This window comes from Lagenorhynchus albirostris, chromosome 4, assembly GCF_949774975.1.
Source record: "Lagenorhynchus albirostris chromosome 4, mLagAlb1.1, whole genome shotgun sequence".
In the NCBI taxonomy this organism is placed as follows: domain Eukaryota; kingdom Metazoa; phylum Chordata; class Mammalia; order Artiodactyla; family Delphinidae; genus Lagenorhynchus; species Lagenorhynchus albirostris.
Genome location: NC_083098.1, coordinates 129,774,799 through 129,796,052, shown reverse-complemented (window position 1 = coordinate 129,796,052; position 21,254 = coordinate 129,774,799). Strand labels below are relative to the sequence as shown.

At 38.3% G+C, this 21,254-nt stretch overlaps 2 protein-coding genes across 3 annotated transcripts in view; one reads left to right on the top strand and one right to left on the bottom strand.

Moving 5' to 3' along the window:
- The window catches only part of NUDT6 (nudix hydrolase 6), a 41,241-nt gene that overhangs the window by 2,308 nt on the left and 17,679 nt on the right, over positions 1-21,254 (top strand). Inside the window, exons 2-3 of one of the 2 annotated variants that reach the window (XM_060148670.1) lie at positions 2,146-2,349; positions 6,821-6,876. In XM_060148670.1, the coding sequence (XP_060004653.1) occupies positions 2,146-2,349; positions 6,821-6,876 (260 nt within the window). The remainder of the gene's footprint in view (positions 1-2,145; positions 2,350-6,820; positions 6,877-21,254) is intronic. The other variant, XM_060148673.1, reaches the window with a different exon arrangement.
- Positions 3,323-21,254, bottom strand: part of FGF2 (fibroblast growth factor 2) — a 90,609-nt gene continuing 72,677 nt past the window's right edge. Inside the window, exon 5 of the mRNA XM_060148676.1 lies at positions 3,323-3,402. The gene's annotated coding sequence lies outside the window, so the exon portion shown is untranslated. The remainder of the gene's footprint in view (positions 3,403-21,254) is intronic.

Genomic DNA, 21,254 nt, shown 5'->3' with positions numbered 1-21,254 from the left:
TTAATTAGGATTAGAAAAACAGACAGTAACAGGTGTCATCGGGCAATGTGTAGTAAGTTCTAGTAAATCTACTAGAAAGTAGTCCTTAGGTTCACATTTGGAAAGCACGTGAGGAAAGCTTACTGTCAAAGAGGTGATATGTGAGCTCACTTTGAGGGCTGGATCTGAGCAGAGGAATGAGGGAAAGAGGAGGAAGAAGCATTAAAGTTTATTAGTGAAACAGAGAAGAAAGAAAGCATTTTAAAAAGGATTCTTAGGCTTTGAGCATTGGAGCCAGAAAAATGCCTGTAAGCAAAACTAAGGTGGCTGGTGTAGGAATCAGTTTTGAATATAGGTGTGAAGTTTGAGGCAGCAGCCTTCAGAAGATGTGAGCAGCTGAAGAGCAGAAAAATTCAGTGTTCAGTGAGGCCAGGACTAGGCAGCCACCCTTGCATAGTTGTTAGCTGAAGCAGTAGCAGTGGACAGATTCTCCAAGCCAGAGTGTAAAGAGAAAAAATAGGAAACAAGTGACTATACTTGTAGAACTTCAGCTTTTTCGTTTGATTGGAATGATTGGGAAGGAGGACACGGGAACTTTCTGGGGTGATAGAAATGTTCTGTAATCTTGACTGGAGCGTGGGTGGCACAGATGTATGCATAGGTCAAAACTCACCAAATGTTCACTTAAGTTTTATGCATTTCACTTTATGTAATTCTGCCAGTTTTTAAAAAGATTTAATCAGAGAAGGATTGATGTGAGAAGGATCTGAAGGGGCGCCACAGCCCCAAATCAAAAGGTATGTTAAATTAAGGCTCCCACATTGTCTGTCACTGTGTTAGGCACACTGACTTCAAAAAGGTAGAGCAAGATGGTCCTTAACCAGGAGATGCTTACTGCAGAGGCCATAGAAGAGGAGGGAAAGGAATCTAACCATTAAACAAATAAACAAGTCTTCCCCCTCTCTCCACACACACTTTACAGGATTGTTGTAAAGATCGCGATGATGGATAGAGAAAGTGATCTGAAAAGTTTTTCTAAAACTGTGGAAGTATTCATTTCTTCACCTATAAATTAGGGGTGATAATACCTGCCTTTCATGTTGTGAGAACTTAATGAAACAGTGTATCTAAAATGTCTGGAATTTAGTAAGGGCCATATAAATGTTAGCATCTTTTTTCCCTGGCTCAGTCTCAAGTAATAAAGTAAGCATTTAAAGTCAAAGACCGAAAATCTATTTTAATGTTTGTCATGGTATAATTTGTAATAAAGGAAAGTTAGAAACAATCTAAATGTCCAAAAGTAGGAGGTCAGTTAAGTAGTTTATGGTAGACCTATATGAGGAGAATTATAGTCATTAAAAATGTGTGTTCGTTAAAGAATTTTAATGGCATAGCAAAACATTTATAATATGTAGTAAAAAAATATTGTAAATTATATATGGTATGTCAATTCCAAAATTATATTCATGCAAAAAATGTCGATTTTAAATTTATCTGTGTGCTAATGTGAAGTTTTGATTTCTTCATTGTACTTTATTTTGAAAATTTTCTAGAACTACCATACATTATTTAACAACAAAGTTATATTTTTCACCTTGAAATGTATAAACCAAAAATATATATATGTGTGTGTGTATATATATATATATATATATACACACACACACACACACACACACACACACACACATATATATGAGAGACAGGACTTTTAAAGGAAGAGTAAATAAAAGCCCATAATAGTCATTTATAAAGATGAAAACCAAGATTGTTAAAAGGAACAACAATGAAATGGTGTTTTATTTAAATCAGTTTATTCGTTCATTTTAATACAATTATTGAGCACCAATTATGTGCCAGGTATTGTGTCAGGTGATACATAAAGATCATCACTATATTGACTTTATTTTCGAGGAATTCAGTCTGGTGGAAAAATCATATATTAATTATAATAAAACGTGGTAGTTTATGTGCTGCTGGTGTATGTGAACAGTACATTTTGCGATTCCCCCGTGCCGCCCGCCCGCCCCCAAAGAGAGCTAACTAGTAAGGGAAGTGGAGCTTAAACTTGGCTTCCTGGAGGAGGTGACACCCAGAGATGAGTTTTACTTTATTCCACTCCTCTCACTGGAAAATATTTACAGATGTTTCTCTTCTGTGTTTCAGCTGCAATACAGAAATGGAGATCAGAAGGTAGAGTAGCAGTATGGCTGCACATTCCCATCCTCCAAAGTCGATTTATTGCCCCTGCCGCTTCCCTGGGCTTCTGCTTTCACCACGCAGAATCGGACTCATCCACGCTGACTCTGTGGCTGGGAGAGGGGCCCAGCAGATTACCAGGATATGCTACACATCAAGTGGGAGTTGCAGGTCTGTTTCAAACTAATGTTGATCACAATTAACTTTTTAAAGGTTCACCCAGTTTCTTCTTACAGATGAGCCAGTAGTTGGTTCATGTGGAATGAATAAGTTGATTAAATGATTGTCCTCCTTGGAACTGCAGCTGGTATTGATACTTTAAATAGATGAAGTTTGCCTTATGAATCAGCAGAGGGCAGCACAGAGAACAAGCAAGTTTAGTTTTTCAAAGGATATGTTTGAACATGTTTTTCATGGGTATGTGAACTTCACTACTGAAATAGTAACAATGAATTGGGATCAGGGAATAGATTCATTTCATTATGGTAAAACATATTAGTACTAATTATGTGATTTAGTAAAATAAAAGATAACTTTTAAGTTGAATTGAAGGCAAAGCAAACCAGTTTTTCAGTGATTTGAACATTACTTCTTAGAGATATTTACATTAAGTCATTGTGCCAAACAGTTGTTTTAAAATAGCATAATTTAAATACAGAATTTTGAAGTCACTGGTTAGCTTCAGAGACAGTCTTGAGAGAAGACTTGCTTTAGGTGAAGACAGGAGTTCTCACATTGTAGAGAGTGCATCAGTATCACCGGGAGGGCTTGTTAAAACAGATTGCTGGGCCCCAGCCCCAAGAGTTTCTAATTCAGTTGGTCTGGGGTGGGGCCTGAGAATTGCTTTTTCTAATAAGTGCTCTGCTGCTACAGCTGCTAGTGTTGATGCTGGTCCTAGGACTATCCTTTGAGAACCAGGGTTAAGAAAACTAGATTTCCCAAAAAACAAAAATAGGAAAGAATCCTTATGATTTACTATGAAATAAAGCAGTAATATGTATTATTAGTAATTTATTAATAATAGTATTATTTGCCTTTATATAATTTACAAGAGTTTTTAAAGGTAGTTTGCATCTTTGAAGTCTTTTAAAGGAGTTGTTCAAGGATTTCTAATGTTTTCTCTGTCCATGGTCTCACTCCCCTCTAGCAAGTAGAGGCAATTCAGCAACTTCCCATTCAGCTCTACTTCAAAAGACCACTTGAAAATTTGATGGCAGCCTCACACTTCATGGGAAAGATATAAAGATAATTATCAATTCATTGGTACAGACTTTCAAAGCAGAGTTTCCAGTTAGTACTACAGAATTGGTAATATATGCGTAAAGAGTATCCTATGAAGAACTTGTTTATAACCAAGTACAGTATGGTATATTAGAGTTAAGATACGCCACAGGAGTTCAGGGTCGGAAACTTGATGAGAGTCTTGAAGGCCAGCTAGGATTTGAAGTGGCTGTTGGGATCAGGAGGTGGTGTGAGGAATTCTTCTGGGAAGGTACAGAGTTTTTAGGTGAAGAGAGAATAGCTGACACTTGTTTATAAGCTGCAGAAGGCATAGCTGGTGAAGGGAGTCACAGCCCGCCACCCCAAGTGCCCCTTTGGCACGTTGATCATTCTGAGCTTTTCTACCATGAAGAGGAGAACATTGTCACCGGAGCCGGGGAGTTGGCACAGAGATGAATCTGTGCAAACCTCGTGAAAACAGCCATTATATTGTTAGTTTCCCAAACAGTTCCTAGTCACTTTTTCACAGTTTACCTTCCTTAGCCCACACCCCTTTTCCTCTTGTCATTTCTGCACAATTTATCCCTCTTTCTTAAAATGGAACATAAGCCCCTGGGTCTAACACTTTGGGGGGATCTTCACTTCTTTCTCCACCCCTACTCAGGCCACGTAAAATTATTAACATCAAATAAAATTTATATACTTCTTATCCATTTATCTGTACTTTGTCAGTTCAACTCACAGGTCCCAGACGCAGAACCTAAGTGGGTAGAAGAAAAAAATCTTTCCTCCCCTACACTGGAATGGAGTGAGCTATGGCTCTCTTTCTGTTCTTCATGCAGCAAGCTTTTATCTGTCTCAGAGCCTTTAAACCTACTGGCTCCTCTTCCTGCAGTGCTCTTCCCCAGGGCTTTGTTTATCGAGCTCTTTAGAGCTGAAATATCTCCTCAGGAAAGCTCTTGACCTTACTGTATAAAATAGAGTCCTCCCACCTGCCAGTCCCATCATCCTTTGTCCCTTTATCCTCTGTTTTTCTTTATAGTACTTATCACAGTTTGAAATTATGTCATATACTTAATCGACCCCACAATAATATAAACTCCACAAAGGCAGGTATTTTATCTGTCTTGTTTACCATTTTATCCTCAGGCTAAACACAGTGTCTGGTGTAAAGTAGGTGCTCAGTAAATATTTCTCAAATGAATGGTTGGGTAGATCTTCAGTTGGCAATGTCAGCCCTCTGAAAAGGCAGTTGTAGTGTGGTGGAGGGGCAGTGTCGCACAGTGAGAAGAATACCTGCTTGGGACCCAGACAGGACGTCAGTTTTAGGGCTGTGTGAACTTGGGCACTCAAAATTATACCACTCACAGGATTATTATGAGGAATAGCTGAGATAATGCACCTAAGACACTTAGTACAGTACCTGACTAATTATAATATAATAATAATCTCTATTTAATCCCTGATCTCTTTGGCTTTATTTAACTTTTATGTTGTGACCAACAGGGGTCGCTCACATTGTGTTTAGCAGTGCTGATTTTGGCTCATGTTTATAGTGAATTAGGAAAAAGTTCAATTTGAGCAATCACAAATTATTAAAATTTAATAATAGGTTTTCCTGGCATTCTATCCCTTTTAAAGTCCAATTAAATTACAGTTTATATTTTCTAATAGAATCCAACATTAAATTATATCTCACTTTGTGGTTTCCCTTCTTGGCTTTGAAATACTAAAATGTGGTGTTTTAATTTCAGAGAACATAGTTCTTCCTTGTGTTGCACATATCTATTCCCTACTATATTTTACCTTTACATAGTATTTATCACCATCTCATGTTCTATGTAATTAATTTTTTATTTATTTGTCACCTCCTCAAACACACACCAGAACACGAACCCCATAACGATGGGGCATTTTGTTTTGTTCACCACTGTATCCCTAGCACCTAGAAAAGTACCTGACACATAATAGGATCTCAATTAATATGCTATACATAGAACCTGTATGTATTATATATAGGAGCTCGGTTAATATTAAAAGAATGGATGAGTAAGTGGAAAATATGGTTTTTTTGTTGTTTGTTTTTGTTTTTTTTGCGGTACGTGGGCCTCTCACTGCCGTGGCCTCTCCTGCCGCGGAGCACAGGCTCCGGACGCGCAGGCCCAGCGGCCATGGCTCACGGGCCCAGCCGCTCCACGGCATGTGGGATCCTCCCGGACCAGGGCACGAACCCGTGTCCCCTGCATCGTCAGGCGGACCCCCAACCACTGCCCCACCAGGAAAGCTCGGAAAATATGTTTTTAACAGTATCTTCCCACATGATGTAAATACAAATAATTTTAAAATTAAAGCATTTAAAGGAACCTAATACAAATCATTAGTGTCATTTGTATTTTTGACCTAGGATTACCCAAAGAGAGAAAAAAAAAAACAAAAACTTATTTTTGAGTCCCTAACATCTAGTAAAATGCCTAGTATGCTGGGCAATGTATATGATGAATGAGTAAATAAAAGCAATGGACTAGAACTTGAATATTCCAAAGCAATATATTGGTAAGTTATAACATTGTGTACATAACATGGTAAAGAAATTTAAGTGCTTTAAGGAGGAGGTCTTGAACTGAATATTGAGATATTTGAGATTTGGATCATCAGGGAGCACAACCCATGCTTATACATAGTGATTCAAGGAATAAAAATGAGAATGGAAAAGTCAATTCATTGACTCAATAAATCTTTTTAGGCATTTAAAATTGGACACTAATAGATGATCTTATTTACAAAACGGAAATAGAGACGCAGACATAGAGAACAAACATAGACACCAAAGGAGGAAGCGGGGAGGGGGGTGGGATGAATTGGGAGATTGGGACTGACACATATCCACTATTGATACTAGCATAAAAATAGATAACTAATGAGAACCTACTGTACAGCACAGGGAACTCTACTCAGTGCTCTGTGGTGACCTAAATGGGAAGGAAATCCAAAAAAAGGGGATATATGTATACGTATAGCTGATTCATTTTGCTGTACAGTAGAAACTAACACAACATTGTAAAACAACTATACTCCAATAAAACTTAATTTTAAAAAATATTGGACACTAAACGCTAAAAAAGGATAGAAAGATTATTTATACTGTCAGGAATAGATGATCTAGAGAAGGAGATGCAAATGATTATCCTACGAGTTAGCATACGCTAGAATCATCATTGGTACTCCTAAGTTGTTAAAAGAACCTAGAAAACTGAGCAACTGATTTCTTGCTGGAGAAATTTACAACTCTTCATGAATGAGGTGGTTATTTGAAGTAGACCTTCAGGGATGGGTAGGATTTTGATGACCACAGGTAATAGTGTGGGAGTAGTCTGAGGTGAATGAAATTCATATTTCTCAATTATCTTCCCCCCCCCAACAGGAGCTGTATTTGATGAAAATACTAGAAAAATATTGGTTGTACAAGATCGAAATAAAGTAAGTTGTTTCTGCTTTATAAATTGCTTTCTAAATGTTCTATCTAGAGAAAAATAAAGTGTAGAATTTTGATATGCTCAAAGAATTATAGAAAGATTTTTTTAATTTACTCTGATCAATATTTTTTTATTGACATATGCTTGATTTACAATGTTGTGGTAATTTCTGCTGTACAGCAAATTGATTCAGTCATATATATATATTCTTTTTTAAATATTCTTTTCCATTATGGTTTATCATAGGATACTGAGTATAGTACTCTATGCTATACATTAGGACCTTGTTGTTTATCCCCTGTACATATAAAAGCTTACATCTGTTAACCCCAACCTCCCACTCCATCTCTCTCCTAACCCTTTCCCCCTTGGCAACCACCAGTCTGTTCTCTATGTTCATGAGTCTGTTTCTGTTTCATAGACAGATTCATTTGTGTCATATTTTAGATTCCACACATAAGTGATATCATATGGTATTTCTCTTTCTCTTTTTGACTTACTTAGTATGATAATCCATAATTGCATCCATGTTGCTGCAAATGGCATGATTTTGTTCTTTTTTATGGCTGAGTAGTATTCTGTTACATATATGTACCACATCTTCTTTATCCATTCATCTGTCAATGGACATTTAGGTTGTTTCCTAGTCTTGGCTGTTGTGAATAGTGGTGCTATGGTATGAGGGAGTGTTCTAATTTCATTGATTTACATGTGGCTCTCCTACTTTGCCAACATCATTTGCTGAAGAGACTGTTATTTTCCCATTGTATATTCTTGCCTTCTTTATCAAAGATTAATTGACCGTAGGTATGTGGGTTTATTTCTGGGCTCTCTATTCTGTTCCATATTTCTGTTTTTGTGCCAGTACCATGCTGTTTTGATGACTATAGCTTTGTAGTATTGTCTGAAGTCTGGCAGGGTTATACCTCCTGCTTTGTTCTTTATCCTGAGGATTGCATTGGCAATTCTGGGTCTTTTATGGTTCCATATGAATTTTGGGATTTTTCTGGTTCTGTGAAAAATGTCATGGGTAATTTGATATGTATCACATTAAATCTGTAGATCACTTTGGGTAGTATGGCCATTTTAACAATATTAATTCTTCCAATCCAAGAGCATGGGATATCTTAGAAAGATATTTTTAAAGTCATTTCTAAGGCGTTGTTGATCATTTGGATACTTATTTAATCCAAAAAACACTTATCCAGTCCTTAAAAATGTCAGAGTAACCTAAGTATTCCTAAGTATTATTTTATAACTACAAAAAAATTATAAATGGCTGTATTTAATTAGGAAGACAAACTCTGTTTCTAACAAGCTGTTAAGATATTATTCCACTCATTCAATATTCATTAAGCTCCTACTCTGAGCCAGGTGCTAAGAATACAAAGATTAATAAGACAGTATCCCTGATGTCCTGTAGCTTACTATCCATTTGGGAAAGTAGTCATATAACAGATTGTTAACAATTAACTTCACCTTTAAAAAGCCCCTAAAGACTTCTCCTTCGAAGTAACATTTAAACTGGGTCTTGAAGAAGGAGTAGGAGATTTGAGGCAAAACAAAAACAAAACAAAACAAAAACCAGGGTGGGGAAGGGAGGTGGGGTAGAAAAACAGACTGAGAAAATTAGAATTGCATATATAAAGGCACAGAGTTCAGAAAGGGGCTGACATGGTGTCTTAGTCCATTCATGCTGCTATGACAAAAATACCATAGACTGGATAGCTTAAACAACAAAACATTTTTTTTCCTAATCATTATTTTATTTTGGAGTGTAGTTGATTAACAATGTTGTGTTAGTTTTAGGTGTACAGCAAAGTGATTCTGTTATACATATACATGTATCTATTCTTCTTCAAATTCTTTTCCCATTTAAGTTATTAAAGAATATTGAGCAGAGTTCCCTGTGCTATACAGTAGGTCCCTGGTGATTATTTTATATATAGTGGTGTGTATATGTTAATCCAAAACTTCTAATTTAGCCCTCCCCCGGACGTTTCCCCCACCTGGCAACCGCAAGTCTGCTTTCAAAGTCTGATTCTGTTTCTGATTTGCAAATAAGTTCATTTGTCTCTCTTTTTTTTTTAACATTTCACAAATAAGTGACATCATATGATATTGTATTTGTCTGACTTCATTTAGCATGATAATGTCTAGGTCCATCCATGCAAATGGCATTATTTCATTCTTTTTTTATGGCTGAGTAATAGTCATTGTATATATATATATATATATATATATACCACATCTTCTTTATCTGTTCATCTGTCCATGGAAATTTAGGTTGCTTTCATGTCTTGGCATGTAAATAGCATTGCAATGAATACTGGTTGTATGTATCTTTTCGAATCATGCTTTTCTTTGGATATATGCCCAGGAGTGGATTGCTGGATCATATGGTAATTCTATATTTAGTTTTTTAAGGAACCTCCATACTGTTCTCTATAGTGACCGTACCAGCTTACACTCCCAGCAACAGTGTAGGAGGGTTCCCTTTTCTCCACACCCTCTCCAGCATTTATTGTTTGTAGACTTCTTCATGATGGCCATTTTGACCGGTGTGAGGCGATACCTCATTATAGTTTTGATTTGCATTTCTCTAAAAATTAGTGATGTTGATCATCTTTTCATGTGTTTGTAGGCCATCTGTCTTCTTTGGAGAACTGTTTAGGTCTTCTGCCCATTTTTTCATTGGGTTGTTTGGGGTTTTTTTGATATTGAGCTGCATGAGCTCTTCGTATATTTTGGAGGTTAATCCCTGGTTGGTACCTTCATTTGCAAATATTTTCTCCCATTCTGAGGGTTGACGTTTTGTCTTGCTTATGGTTTCCTTTGCTATGCAAAAGCTTCTAAGTTTAATTATGTCTCATTTACTTATTTTTTTATTTTCATTACCCTAGGAGGTGGGTCAGAAAAGATCTTTTTTTTTTTTAACATCTTTATTGGAGTATAATTGCTTTATAATGGTGTGTTAGTTTCTGCTTTACGACAAAATGAATCAGTTATATATATACATATGTTCCCATATCTCTTCCCTCTTGCATCTCCCTCCCTCCCACCCTCTCTATCCCACCCCTCCAGGGGGTCACAAAGCACCGAGCTGAACTCCCTGTGCTATGCGGCTGCTTCCCACTAGCTATCTGCCTTACGTTTGGTAGTGTATATATGTCCATGCCTCTCTCTCACTTTGTCACAGCTTACCCTTCCCCCTCACCATATCCTCAAGTCCATTCTCTAGTAGGTCTGTGTCTTTATTCCTGTCCTACCCCTAGGTTCTTCATGACATTTTTTTTTCTTAAATTCCATATATATGTGTTAGCATACAGTATTTGTCTTTCTCTTTCTGACTTACTTCACTCTGTAAAACAGACTCTAGGTCTATCCACCTCATTACGAATAGCTCAATTTCATTTCTTTTTATGGCTGAATAATATTCCATTATATATCTGTGCCACGTCTTCTTTATCCATTCATCCGATGATAGACACTTAGGTTGTTTCCATCTCCTGGCTATTGTAAATAGAGCTACAATGAACATTTTGGTACATGACTCTTTGAATTATGGTTTTCTCAGGGTGTATGCCCAGTAGTGGGATTGCTGGGTCATATGGTAGTTCTATTTGTAGTTTTTTAAGGAACCTCCATAATGTTCTCCATAGTGGCTGTACCAATTCACATTCGCACCAGCAGTGCAAGAGTGTTCCCTATTCTCCACACCCCCTCCAGCATTAATCGTTTCTAGATTTTTTGATGATGGCCATTCTGACCGGTGTGAGATGATATCTCATTGTAGTTTTGATTTGCATTTCTCTAATGATTAATGATGTTGAGCATTCTTTCATGTGTGTTTGTTGGGAATCTGTATATCTTCTTTGGAGAAATGTCTATTTAGGTCTTCTGCCCATTTTTGGATTGGGTTGTGTGTTTTTTTGTTATTGAGCTGCATGAGCTGCTTGTAAATTTTGGAGATTAATCCTTAGTTGCTTCGTTTGCAAATATTTTCTCTCATTCTGAGGGTTGTCTTTGGCCTTGTTTATGGTTTCCTTTGCTGTGCAAAAGCTTTGAAGTTTCATTAGGTCCCATTTGTTTGTTTTTATTTCAATTTCTCTAGGAGGTGGGTCAAAAAGAATCTTGCTGTGATTTATGTCATAGAGTGTCCTGCCTATGTTTTCCTCTAAGAGTTTGATAGTTTCTGGCCTTACATTTAGGTCATTAATCCATTTTGAGCTTATTTTTCTGTATGGTGTTAGGGAGTGATCTAATCTCATACTTCTACATGTACCTGTCCAGTTTTCCCAGCACCACTTATTGAAGAGGCTGTCCTTTCTCGACTGTACATTCCTGCCTCCTTTATCAAAGATAAGGTGACCATATGTGCGTGCGTCTATCTCTGGGTTTTCTATCCTGTTCCATTGATCTATCTTTCTGTTTTTGTGCCAGTACCATACTGTCTTGATTACTGTAGCTTTGTAGTATAGTCTGAAGTCAGGGAGCCTGATTCCTCCAGCTCTGTTTTTTGTTCTCAAGATTGCTTTGGCTATTCGGGGTCTTTTGTGTTTCCATACAAATTGTGAAATTTTTTGTTCTAGTTCTGTGAAAAATGCCAGTGGTAGTTTGATAAGGATTGCATTGAATCTGTAGATTGCTTTGGGTAGTGGAGTCATTTTCACAGTGTTGATTCCTCCAATCCAAGAGCATGGTATATCTCTCCATCTATTTGTATCATCTTTAATTTCTTTCGTCAGTGTCTTATAATTTTCTGTATACAGGTCTTTTGTCTCCTTAGGTAGGTTTATTTCTAGGTATTGTATTCTTTTTTTTGCAGTGGTAAATGGGAGTGTTTTCTTGATTTCACTTTCAGATTTTTCATCATTAGTGTATACGAATGCCAGAGATTAATGCATTAATTTTCTATCCTGCTACTTTACCAAATGCATTGATTAGCTCTAGCAGTTTTCTGGCAGCATCTTTAGGATTCTCTATGTATAGTATCATGTCATCTGCAAACAGTGACAGCTTTACTTCTTCTTTTCCGATTTGTATTCCTTTTATTTCCTTTTCTTCTCTGCTTGCTGTGGCTAAAACTTCCAAAACTATGTTGAATAAGAGTGCTGAGAGTGGGCAACCTTTTCTTGTTCCTGACCTTACAGGAAATGGTTTCAGTGTTTCACCATTGAGGACGATGTTGGCTGTGGATTTGTCATATATGGCCTTTATTATGTTAAGGAAAGTTCCCTCTATGCCTACTTTCTGCACGGTTTTTATAATAAATCGGTGTTGAATTTTGTCGAAAGCTTTTTCTGCATCTATTGAGATGATCATATGGTTTTTCTCCTTCAATTTGTTAATATGGTGTATCACATTGATTGATTTGCATATACTGAAGAATCCTTGGATTCCTGGAGTAAACCCCACTTGATCATGGTGTATGATCCGTTTAATGTGCTGTTGGATTCTGTTTGCTAGTATTTTGTTGAGGATTTTTGTATCTATGTTCATCAGTGATATTGGCCTGTAGTTTTCTTTCTTTGTGACATCCTTGTCTGGTTTTGGTATCAGGGTGATGGTGGCCTTGTAGAATGAGTTTGGGAGTGTTCCTCCCTCTGTTATATTTTGGAAGAGTTTGAGAAGGATAGGTGTTAGCTCTTCTCTAAATGTTTGATAGAATTCGCCTGTGAAGCCATCTGGTCCTGGTCTTTTGTTTGTTAGAAGATTTTTAATCACTGTTTCAATTTCAGTGCTTGTGATTGGTCTGTTCATATTTTCTATTTCTTCCTGATTCAGTCTCGGCAGGTTGTGCTTTTCTAAGAATTTGTCCATTTCTTCCAGGTTGTCCATTTTATTGGCATAGAGTTGCTTGTAGTAATCTCTCATGATCTTTTGTATTTCTGCAGTGTCACTTGTTACTTCTCCTTTTTCATTTCTAATTCTATTGATTTGAGTCTTCTCCCTTTTTTTCTTGATGAGTCTGGCTAGTGGTTTATCAATTTTGTTTATCTTCTCAAAGAACCAGCTTTTAGTTTTATTGATCTTTGCTATCGTTTCCTTCATTTCTTTTTCATTTATTTCTGATCTGATTTTTATGATTTCTTTCCTTCTGCTAACTTTGGAGTTTTTTTGTTCTTCTTTCTCTAATTGCTTTAGGTGCAAGGTTAGCTTGTTTATTCGAGATGTTTCCTGTTTCTTAAGGTAGGATTGTGTTGCTATAAACTTCCCTCTTAGAACTGCTTTTGCTTTCATTTATTGTGTTGTTCATCGTTGTTTGTTTCGTCTTTAGTTCTTCTAGGTTCTTGTTAAATGTTTCTTGCAGTTTGTCTATTCTACTTCCAAGATTTTGGATCATCTTTACTCTCATTCTGAATTCTTTTTCAGGTAGACTGCCTATTTCCTCTTCATTTGTTAGGTCTGGTGGGTTTTTATCTTGCTCTTTCATCTGCTGTGTAAGTTTTTCTGTCTTCTCATTTTGCTTAACTTACTGTGTTTGGGGTCTCCTTTTCACAGCCTGCAGGTTCGTAGTTCCTGTTGTTTTTGGTGTCTGTCCCCAGTGGCTAAGGTTGGTTCAGTGGGTTGTGTAGCCTTCCTGGTGGAGGGGACTAGTGCCTGTGTTTTGGTGGATGAGGCTGGATCTTGTCTCTCTGGTGGGCAGGTCCACGTCTGGTGGTGTGTTTTGAGGTGTCTGTGGCCTTATGATTTTAGGCAGCCTCTCTGCTAATGGGTGGGGTTGTGTTCCTGTCTTGCTAGTTGTTTGGTATAGCGTGTCCAGCACTGTAGCTTGCTGGTCGTTGAGTGAAGCTGGGTGTTGGTGTTGAGATGGAGATCTCTGGGAGATTTTCACCGTTTGATAGTACGTGGAGTTGGGAGGTTTCTTGTGGACCAGTGTCCTGAATTTGGCTCTCCCACCTCAGAGGCACAGCACTGACTCGTGGCTGCAGCACCGAGATACTTTCATCCACACAGCTCAGAATTAAAGGGAGAAAAAGTAGAAAGAAACAATAGGAAGTGAGGGAGGGAGGGAGGGAGGAAGGAAGGGAGGAAGGAGAAAGAAAGAAAGAAAGAAGGAAGGAAAGAGAAAAGAAAAGGAAATAAGGGGAGGGAGGGAGGAAGGAAGGGAGGAAGGAGAAAGAAAGAAAGAAAGAAAAGAAAGAAGGAAGGAAAGAGAAAAGAAAAGGAAATAAGGGGAGGGAGGGAGGAAGGAAGGAGGGAAGGATGGAAAAAAAAGAAAGAAAGAAAATAAAGTAAGATAAAATATAATTAAATTATTAAAATAAAAAAATAATTATTAAGAGAAAAAAACGGATGGATAGAACCCTCGGACAAATGGTGGAAGCAAAGCTATACAGACAAAAGCTCACACAGGAGCATACATATACACACAAAAAGAGGTAAAGGGGAAAAAAATCATAATCTTGCTCTCAAAGTCCACCTCCTTAATTTGGGATGATTCGTTGTCTATTCATGTATTCCACAGATGCAGGGTACATCAAGTTGATTGTGGAGCTTTAATCCGCTGCTTCTGAGGCTGCTGGGAGAGGTTTCCCTTTCTCTTCTTTGTTCTCAACAGCTCCCAGGGGCTCAGCTTTGGATTTGGCCCCGCCTCTGCGTGTAGGTCGCCGGAAGGCATCTGTTCTTCGCTCAGACTGGACGGGGTTAAAGGAGCTGCTGATTCGGGGTCTCTGGCTTACTCAGGCCAGGGGTAGGGAGGGGCACGGAGTGCGGGGCGAGCCTTCAGCGGCAGAGGCCGCCGTGATGTTGCACCGGCCTGAGGCGCACTGTGCATTCTCCTGGGGGAGTTTTCCCTGGATCACGGGACCCTGGCAGTGGCGGGCTGCACAGGCTCCCTGGAAGGGGGGTGTGGATAGTGACCTTTGCTCACACACAGGCTTCTTGGTGGCGGCAACAGCAGCCTTAGCGTCTCATGCCTGTCTCTGGGGTCCGCGCTTTTAGCCGCGGCTTGCGCCCGTCTCTGGAGCTCCTTTAAGCAGCGTTCTTAATCCCCTCTCCTCGCGCACCAGGAAACAAGGAGGGAAGAAAAAGTCTCTTGCCTCTTCGGCAGGTCCAGACTTTTCCCCGGATTGCCTCCCTGCTAGCCGTGGCGCACTAATGTCCTGCAGGCTGTGTTCACGCCGCCAGCCCCAGTCCTCTCCCTACGCTCCTACTGAAGCCCGAGCCTCAGCTCCCAGCCCCACCCCCCCGGCGGGGGATCAGACAGGCCTCTAGGGCTGGTGAGTGCCAGTCGGCACTGATCCTCTGTGGGGGAATCTTGCCGCTCTGCCCCCTGCACCCGTTGCTGTGCTCTCCTCCGCGGCTCCGAAGCTTTCCTCCTCCGCCACCCACAGTCTCCATCCGCAAAGGGGCTTCTAGTGTGTGGAAACCTTTCCTCCTTCACAGCTCCCTCCCACTGGTGCAGGTCCGGTCCCTATCCTTTTGTCTCTGTTTATTCTTTATTCTTTTTCCCTACCCAGGTACATGGGGGGTTTCTTGCCTTTTGGGATGTCTGAGGTCTTCTGCCAGCATTCAGCAGGTGTTCAGTAGGAGTTGTTCCACGTTTAGATGTATTTCTGGTGTATCTGTGGGGAGGAAGGTGATCTCCGCGTCTTACTCTTCCGCCATCTTCGATAAAATCTCCAGAAAAAATCTTGCTTAGATTTATGTCAAAGAGTGTTCTGCCTATGTTTTCCTCTAAGAGTTTTATAATGTCCAGCTTTACATTTAGGTCTTTAATCCATTTTGAGTTTATTTTTGTGTATGGTGTTAGGGAGTGTTCTAATTTCATTCTTTTTTTTTTTTTTTTTTTTGCGGTATACGGGCCTCTCACTGTTGTGGCCTCTCCCGTTGTGGAGCACAGGCTCCAGACGCGCAGGCTCAGCAGCCATGGCTCACAGGCCCCCAGCCACTCCGCGGCACGTGGGATCTTCCCGGACCGGGGCATGAACCCGTGTTCCCTGCATCAGCAGGCGGACTCTCAACCACTGCGCCACCAGGGAAGCCCTCTAATTTCATTCTTTTACTTGTAGCTGTCCAATTTTCCCACCACCACTTATTGAAGAGTCTGTGTTTTCTCCATTGCGTATTCTTGCCTCCTTTGTCATAGATTAGGTGACCATAGGTGGGTGGGTTTATCTCTGGGCTTTCTATCCTGTTACATTGATGTATATTTCCATTTTTGTGCCAGTACCATACTGTCTTGGTTACGGTAGCTTTGTAGTATAGTCTGAAGTCAGGGATCCTGATTCCTCCAGCTCCATTTTTCTTTCTCAAGATTGCTTTGGCTCTTCAGGTTCTTTGGTGTTTCATACAAATTGTAAAATTTTTTATTCTAGTTCTGTGAAAAATGCCATTGGTAATTGGATAGGGATTGCATTGAATCTGTAGATTGCTTTGGGTAGTATAGTCATTTTCACAATATTGATTTTTCCAATCCAAGAACATGGTATGTCTCTCCATCTGTTTGTGTCATCTTCCATTTCTTTCATCAGCACATTATAGTTTTCAGAGTACAGGTCTTTTGCCTCCTTAGATTTTTCTTGTTCCCTGAAATAAGCTTGTATCACTATAAACTTCCCTCTTAGAACTGCTTTTAATGCATCCCAAAGGTTTTGGATTGTCGTTCTTTCGTTGGTAGGTGTGTTATTCTTTTTGATGCAATGGTAAGAGGGATTGTTTCTTTAATTTCTCTTTCTGATCTTTCATTGTTAGTGTATAGGAATGCAAGATATTTTTGTGTGTTAATTTTGTATCCTGCAACTTTACTGAATTCATTGATGAACTCTAGTAGTTTTCTGGTAGCATCTTTAGGATTTCCTGTGTATAATCTCATGTCATCTGCAAACAGTGATAGTTCTACTTCTCCAATTTGGATCCCTTTTATATCTTTCTCTTCTCTGATTGCTGTAACTAAGACTTCCAAAATTACGTTGAATAAAAATGGTGAGCGTGTACATCCTTGTCTTGTTCCTGATCTTACAGGAAATGCTTTCAGCTTTTCACCATTGAGAATGATGTTAGCTGTAGGGTTGTCATATGTAGCCTTTATTATGTTGAGGTAGGTTCCCTCTGTGCCTACTTTCTTGATAGTTTTTATCATAAATCAGTGTTCAATTTTGTCAAAAGCTTTTTGTGCATCTATTGAGATGATCATAGGGTTTTTTTATTTTTATTCTTCAGTTTCTTAATGTTGTTTATCACACTGATTGAGTTGCGGATATTTAAGAATCCTTGCATCCCTGGGATAAATCCCACTTGATCATGGTGTATGATTCTTTTAATGTATTGTTGGATTCAGTTCGCTAGTATTTGATTGAGGATTTTTGTGTGTATGTTCATCAGTGATATTTGGCCTGTGAATTTTTTGTGTGTGTGTGTGGTATCTTTGTCTGGTTTTGGCCTCATGGAATGAATTTAGGAATGTTCCTTCCTCTACAATTTCTTGGAAGAGTTTCAGAAGGAGAGGTGTTAACTCTTCTCTAAATGTTTGGTAGAATTCGCCTGTGAAGCCACCTGGTCCTGGACGTTTGTTTGGTGGGGGTTTTTTAATCACAGCTTCAATTTCAGTATTTGTGATTGGTCTGTTCATATTTTCTATTTCTTCCTGGTTCAGTCTAGGGAGATTGGACCTTTCTTAGAATTTGTCCATTTTATTGGCATATAGTTGCTTTTAGTAGTCTCATATGATCTCATGTATTTCTGTGTTGTCCATTGTAACTTCTTTTTTATTTCTAATTTTATTGATTTGAGTTCTCTCCCTTTTTTTCTTGATGAGTCTGGGAAAAGATTTATCAGATCTGTTTATCTTTTCACAGAGCCATCTTTTAGTTTTGATCTTTGCTGTTGTTTTCTTCATCTCTGTTTCATTTATTTCAGCTCTGATCCTTATGGTTTCTTTCCTTCAACTAACTTGGGGTTTTGTTTGCTCGTCTTTCTCTAGTTGTTTTAGGTACAAGGTTAGGGTGTATATTTGAGATTTTTCTTGTTTCCTAGATAAGCTTGTATCACTATAAACTTCCCTCTTAGAACTGCTTTTGCTGTGTCCCACAGGTTTTGGATCATTGTGTTTTCATTGTAATTTGTCTCTAGGTATTTTTTGATTTCCTCTTAGAATTCTTCAGTGGTCCATTGGCTGTTTAGTATCCACATGTTTGTGTTTTTTTACAGTTTTCTTCTTGTATGTGATTTCTAATCTCAAAACGTTGTGGTTGGAAAAGTTGCTTTATATAATTTCAGTTTTCTTAAATTTACTGAGGCTTGATTTGTGGCCCAAGATGTGCTCTATCCAGGAGAATGTTCCATGTGCACTTGAGAAGAACGTGTATTCTGCTGCTTTCAGATGGAAAGTTCTGTAAATATCAATTAAGTCTATGTGGTCTAATGTGTTATTTAAGGTCTGTGTTTCCTTATTGATTTTCTGTCTGGATGATCTGTCTGTTGATGAAAGTGGGTTGTTAAAGTCCCCCACTATTATTGTGCTACTGTCAATTTCTCCTTTTATGGCTGTTAACATTTGCCTCATACGTTGAGTTCCTCTCTATTGGGTGCATATGTATTTACAGTTGTTATATTTTCTTATACTGATCCGTTGATCCTTATGTAGTAGCCTTCTTTGTCTCTTATAACAGTCTATAAAGTCTGTTTTGTCTGATTTGAGTATTGTTGCTCCAGCTTTCTTTTGATTTCCATTTGCATGGAATACCTTTTTCCATCCCCTCACTTTCAGTCTGTATAAGTCCCTGGATCTGAAATGTGTCTCTTGTAGACTGCGTATATATGGGTCTTGTTTTTGTATCCATTCAGCCAGTCTCCGTCTTTTGGTTGGGCCATTTAATCCATTTACATTTAAGGTAATTATCGATATGTATGTTCTTATTGCCATTTTGTTAGTTGTTTTGGGTTTGTTTTTGTAGGTTTTTTTTCCTTCCCTTCCTCTTTTGTTCTCTTGTGATTTAATGACTATCTTTTCTGTTGTGTTTGGATTGCTTTTTCTTTTTTTGTGTGTGTATCTATTGCAGATTTTTGGTTTGCAGTTCCCATGAGGTTTTGATGTAGCAGGCCATAAATATATGAGATTGTTTTAAGTTGCTGGTCTCTTAATTTCCAAACCATTTCCAATATCCTCCGTTTGTACTCTGCTTTGCTCACAATTTCTGGTTTTCCTATCATATTTGTGTGTAGATGATTTCCAACCTTAACTGTATGTTTGCCTTTACCAGTGAGCCTTCTCATTCATAATTTTCTATTTTCTAGTTGTGACCTTTTCTGCTTAGAGAAGTTTCTTTACCATTTATTGTAAAGCTAGTTTGGTGGTGCTGAATTCTCTTAGCTTTTGCTTGTCTGTAAAGGTTTTGATTTCCCCATCGAATCTGAACGAGAGCCTTACTGGATACATTATTCTTTGTTCTAGGTTTTTCCCTTTCATCTCTTTAAATATATCGTGCCACTTCCTTCTTGCCTGAATAGTTACTGCTGAAAACTCAGCTGTTAACCTTATGGGGATTCCCTTGTATTTTATTTGATGCTTTCCTCCTTCACAGCTCCCTCCCTGGGGCTCAGGTCCCATTGGATTCCTTTCTCTCTCTTTTTTTTCCTTTATTCTTTTGTCTTAACTCGGTTATGTGGAAGTTTTCTTGACCACTCTGCCAGCATTCACTAGATGTTCTGTGTGAATCATTCCACTTGTCTTTGTGTTTTTGATGTATTTCTGGGAGGAGGTAAACCTCTAATAGTTTTGTGTGGAGTCTTTAGGGTTTCCTATATGGAGTATCATGTCATCTGCATATAAATACAATTTTGCCTCTTCCCTTCTGGTTTGGATACTTTTTATTTCTTGTCTCATTGCTGTGGCTAGGACTGCCAATACTATGTTGAATAGAAATGGTGAGAGTGGGCATCCTTATCTTGTTCCAGAATTTAGTGGGATGGCTTTCAGCTTTTCACCATTGAGTATTATGTTGCCTGTGAGTTTGTCTTAAATGGCTTTTATTACAGAGATATTTTCCCTCTATACCCACTTTGTTGAGAGTTTTTATCATGAATGGATGTTGAATGTTGTGGAATGCTTTTTCTGCATCTGTTGAGATGACCATGTGGTTTTTGTCTTTCCTTTTGTTAATGTGGTATGTCACGTTGATTGATTTGCATATGTTGAACCATTCTTGCAACCCTGGAATTAATTCAACTTGGTCTTGGTTTTTGATCTTTGTATGTATTGTTGGATTCGGTTTTCTAGTATCTTGTTGACGATTTTTGCATCTGTGTTCTTCGAAGATGTTGGCCTGTAATTTTCTTTTTTTGTAGTGTCTTTGTCTGGTTTTGGTATTACGGTGATGGTCACTTCATAGAATGAATTTGGGAGTGTTCCCTCCGCCTCAGTTTTTTGGAATAGTTTGAGGAGGATAGGTATAAGTTCTTCTTTCTGTGTTTGGTAGAATCCCCCAGTGAAGCCGTCCAGTCCTGGGTTATTGTTTGCAGTTTTTTTAATTACAGATTCTGTTTCACATCTAGAGGTTGGTCTTTTCAAGTTACCTATTTCTTCTTGACTCAGTTTTGGCAGGCTGTATGTTTCTAAAATTTGTCCATTTCTTCTAGGTTGTTCAATTTGTTGGCATATAACTGTTCATAGGATTCTCTTAGGATTTTATTTTCTTATTTCTGGTGGTATCAGTTGTTATTTCTTCTCTTTCATTTCTTAATTTGTTTATTTGGGTTCTCTTTTTTTTCTTGATGAACCTGCCTAGAGGTTTGTCAATTTTGTTTATCTTTTCAAAAATGCAGCTCTTGCCTTTATTGATCTTTTCTCTTGTTTTTTTGGATCTCTCTTCTATTTCCTCTCTGATCTTTATTATTTCTTTCCTTCTGCTGACTTTGCTGACTTTGGATTTTGTGCATTCTTCTTTTTCTAAAAATCTTTCAGTTGGTAGGTTAGGTCGTTTATTTGAGATTTTTCTTGTTTCTTGAAGAAGTCCCGTATCGCTATGAACTTCCCTCATAGAACTGCTTTTGCTGCATCCTATGGATTTTGTAAGGTTGTGTTTTTATTTTCGTCTGTCTCAGGGTATTTTCTGATTTCCTCTTTGATTTCATTGTTGACCCATTGGTTTTTTAGTAGCATATTGTTTAGTCTCCATGTGTTCATTCTTTTCCCAATTTTCTTTCTGTGGTTAATTTCTAGTTTCATGTAGTCAGAAAAGATGCTTGAGGTAAATTCTATCCTCTTAAATTTGTTGAGGCTTGTTTTGTGTCCTAGTATGTGTTTTATCCTAGAGAATGTTCCATGAGCACTTGAGAAGAATGTTTATTTTGGTTTTTTTGGATGTAGTGTCCTGTAGACATCAATTAAGTCCAACTGGTCTATTGTGTCATTTAGGACCTCTGTTGCTTTATTGATTT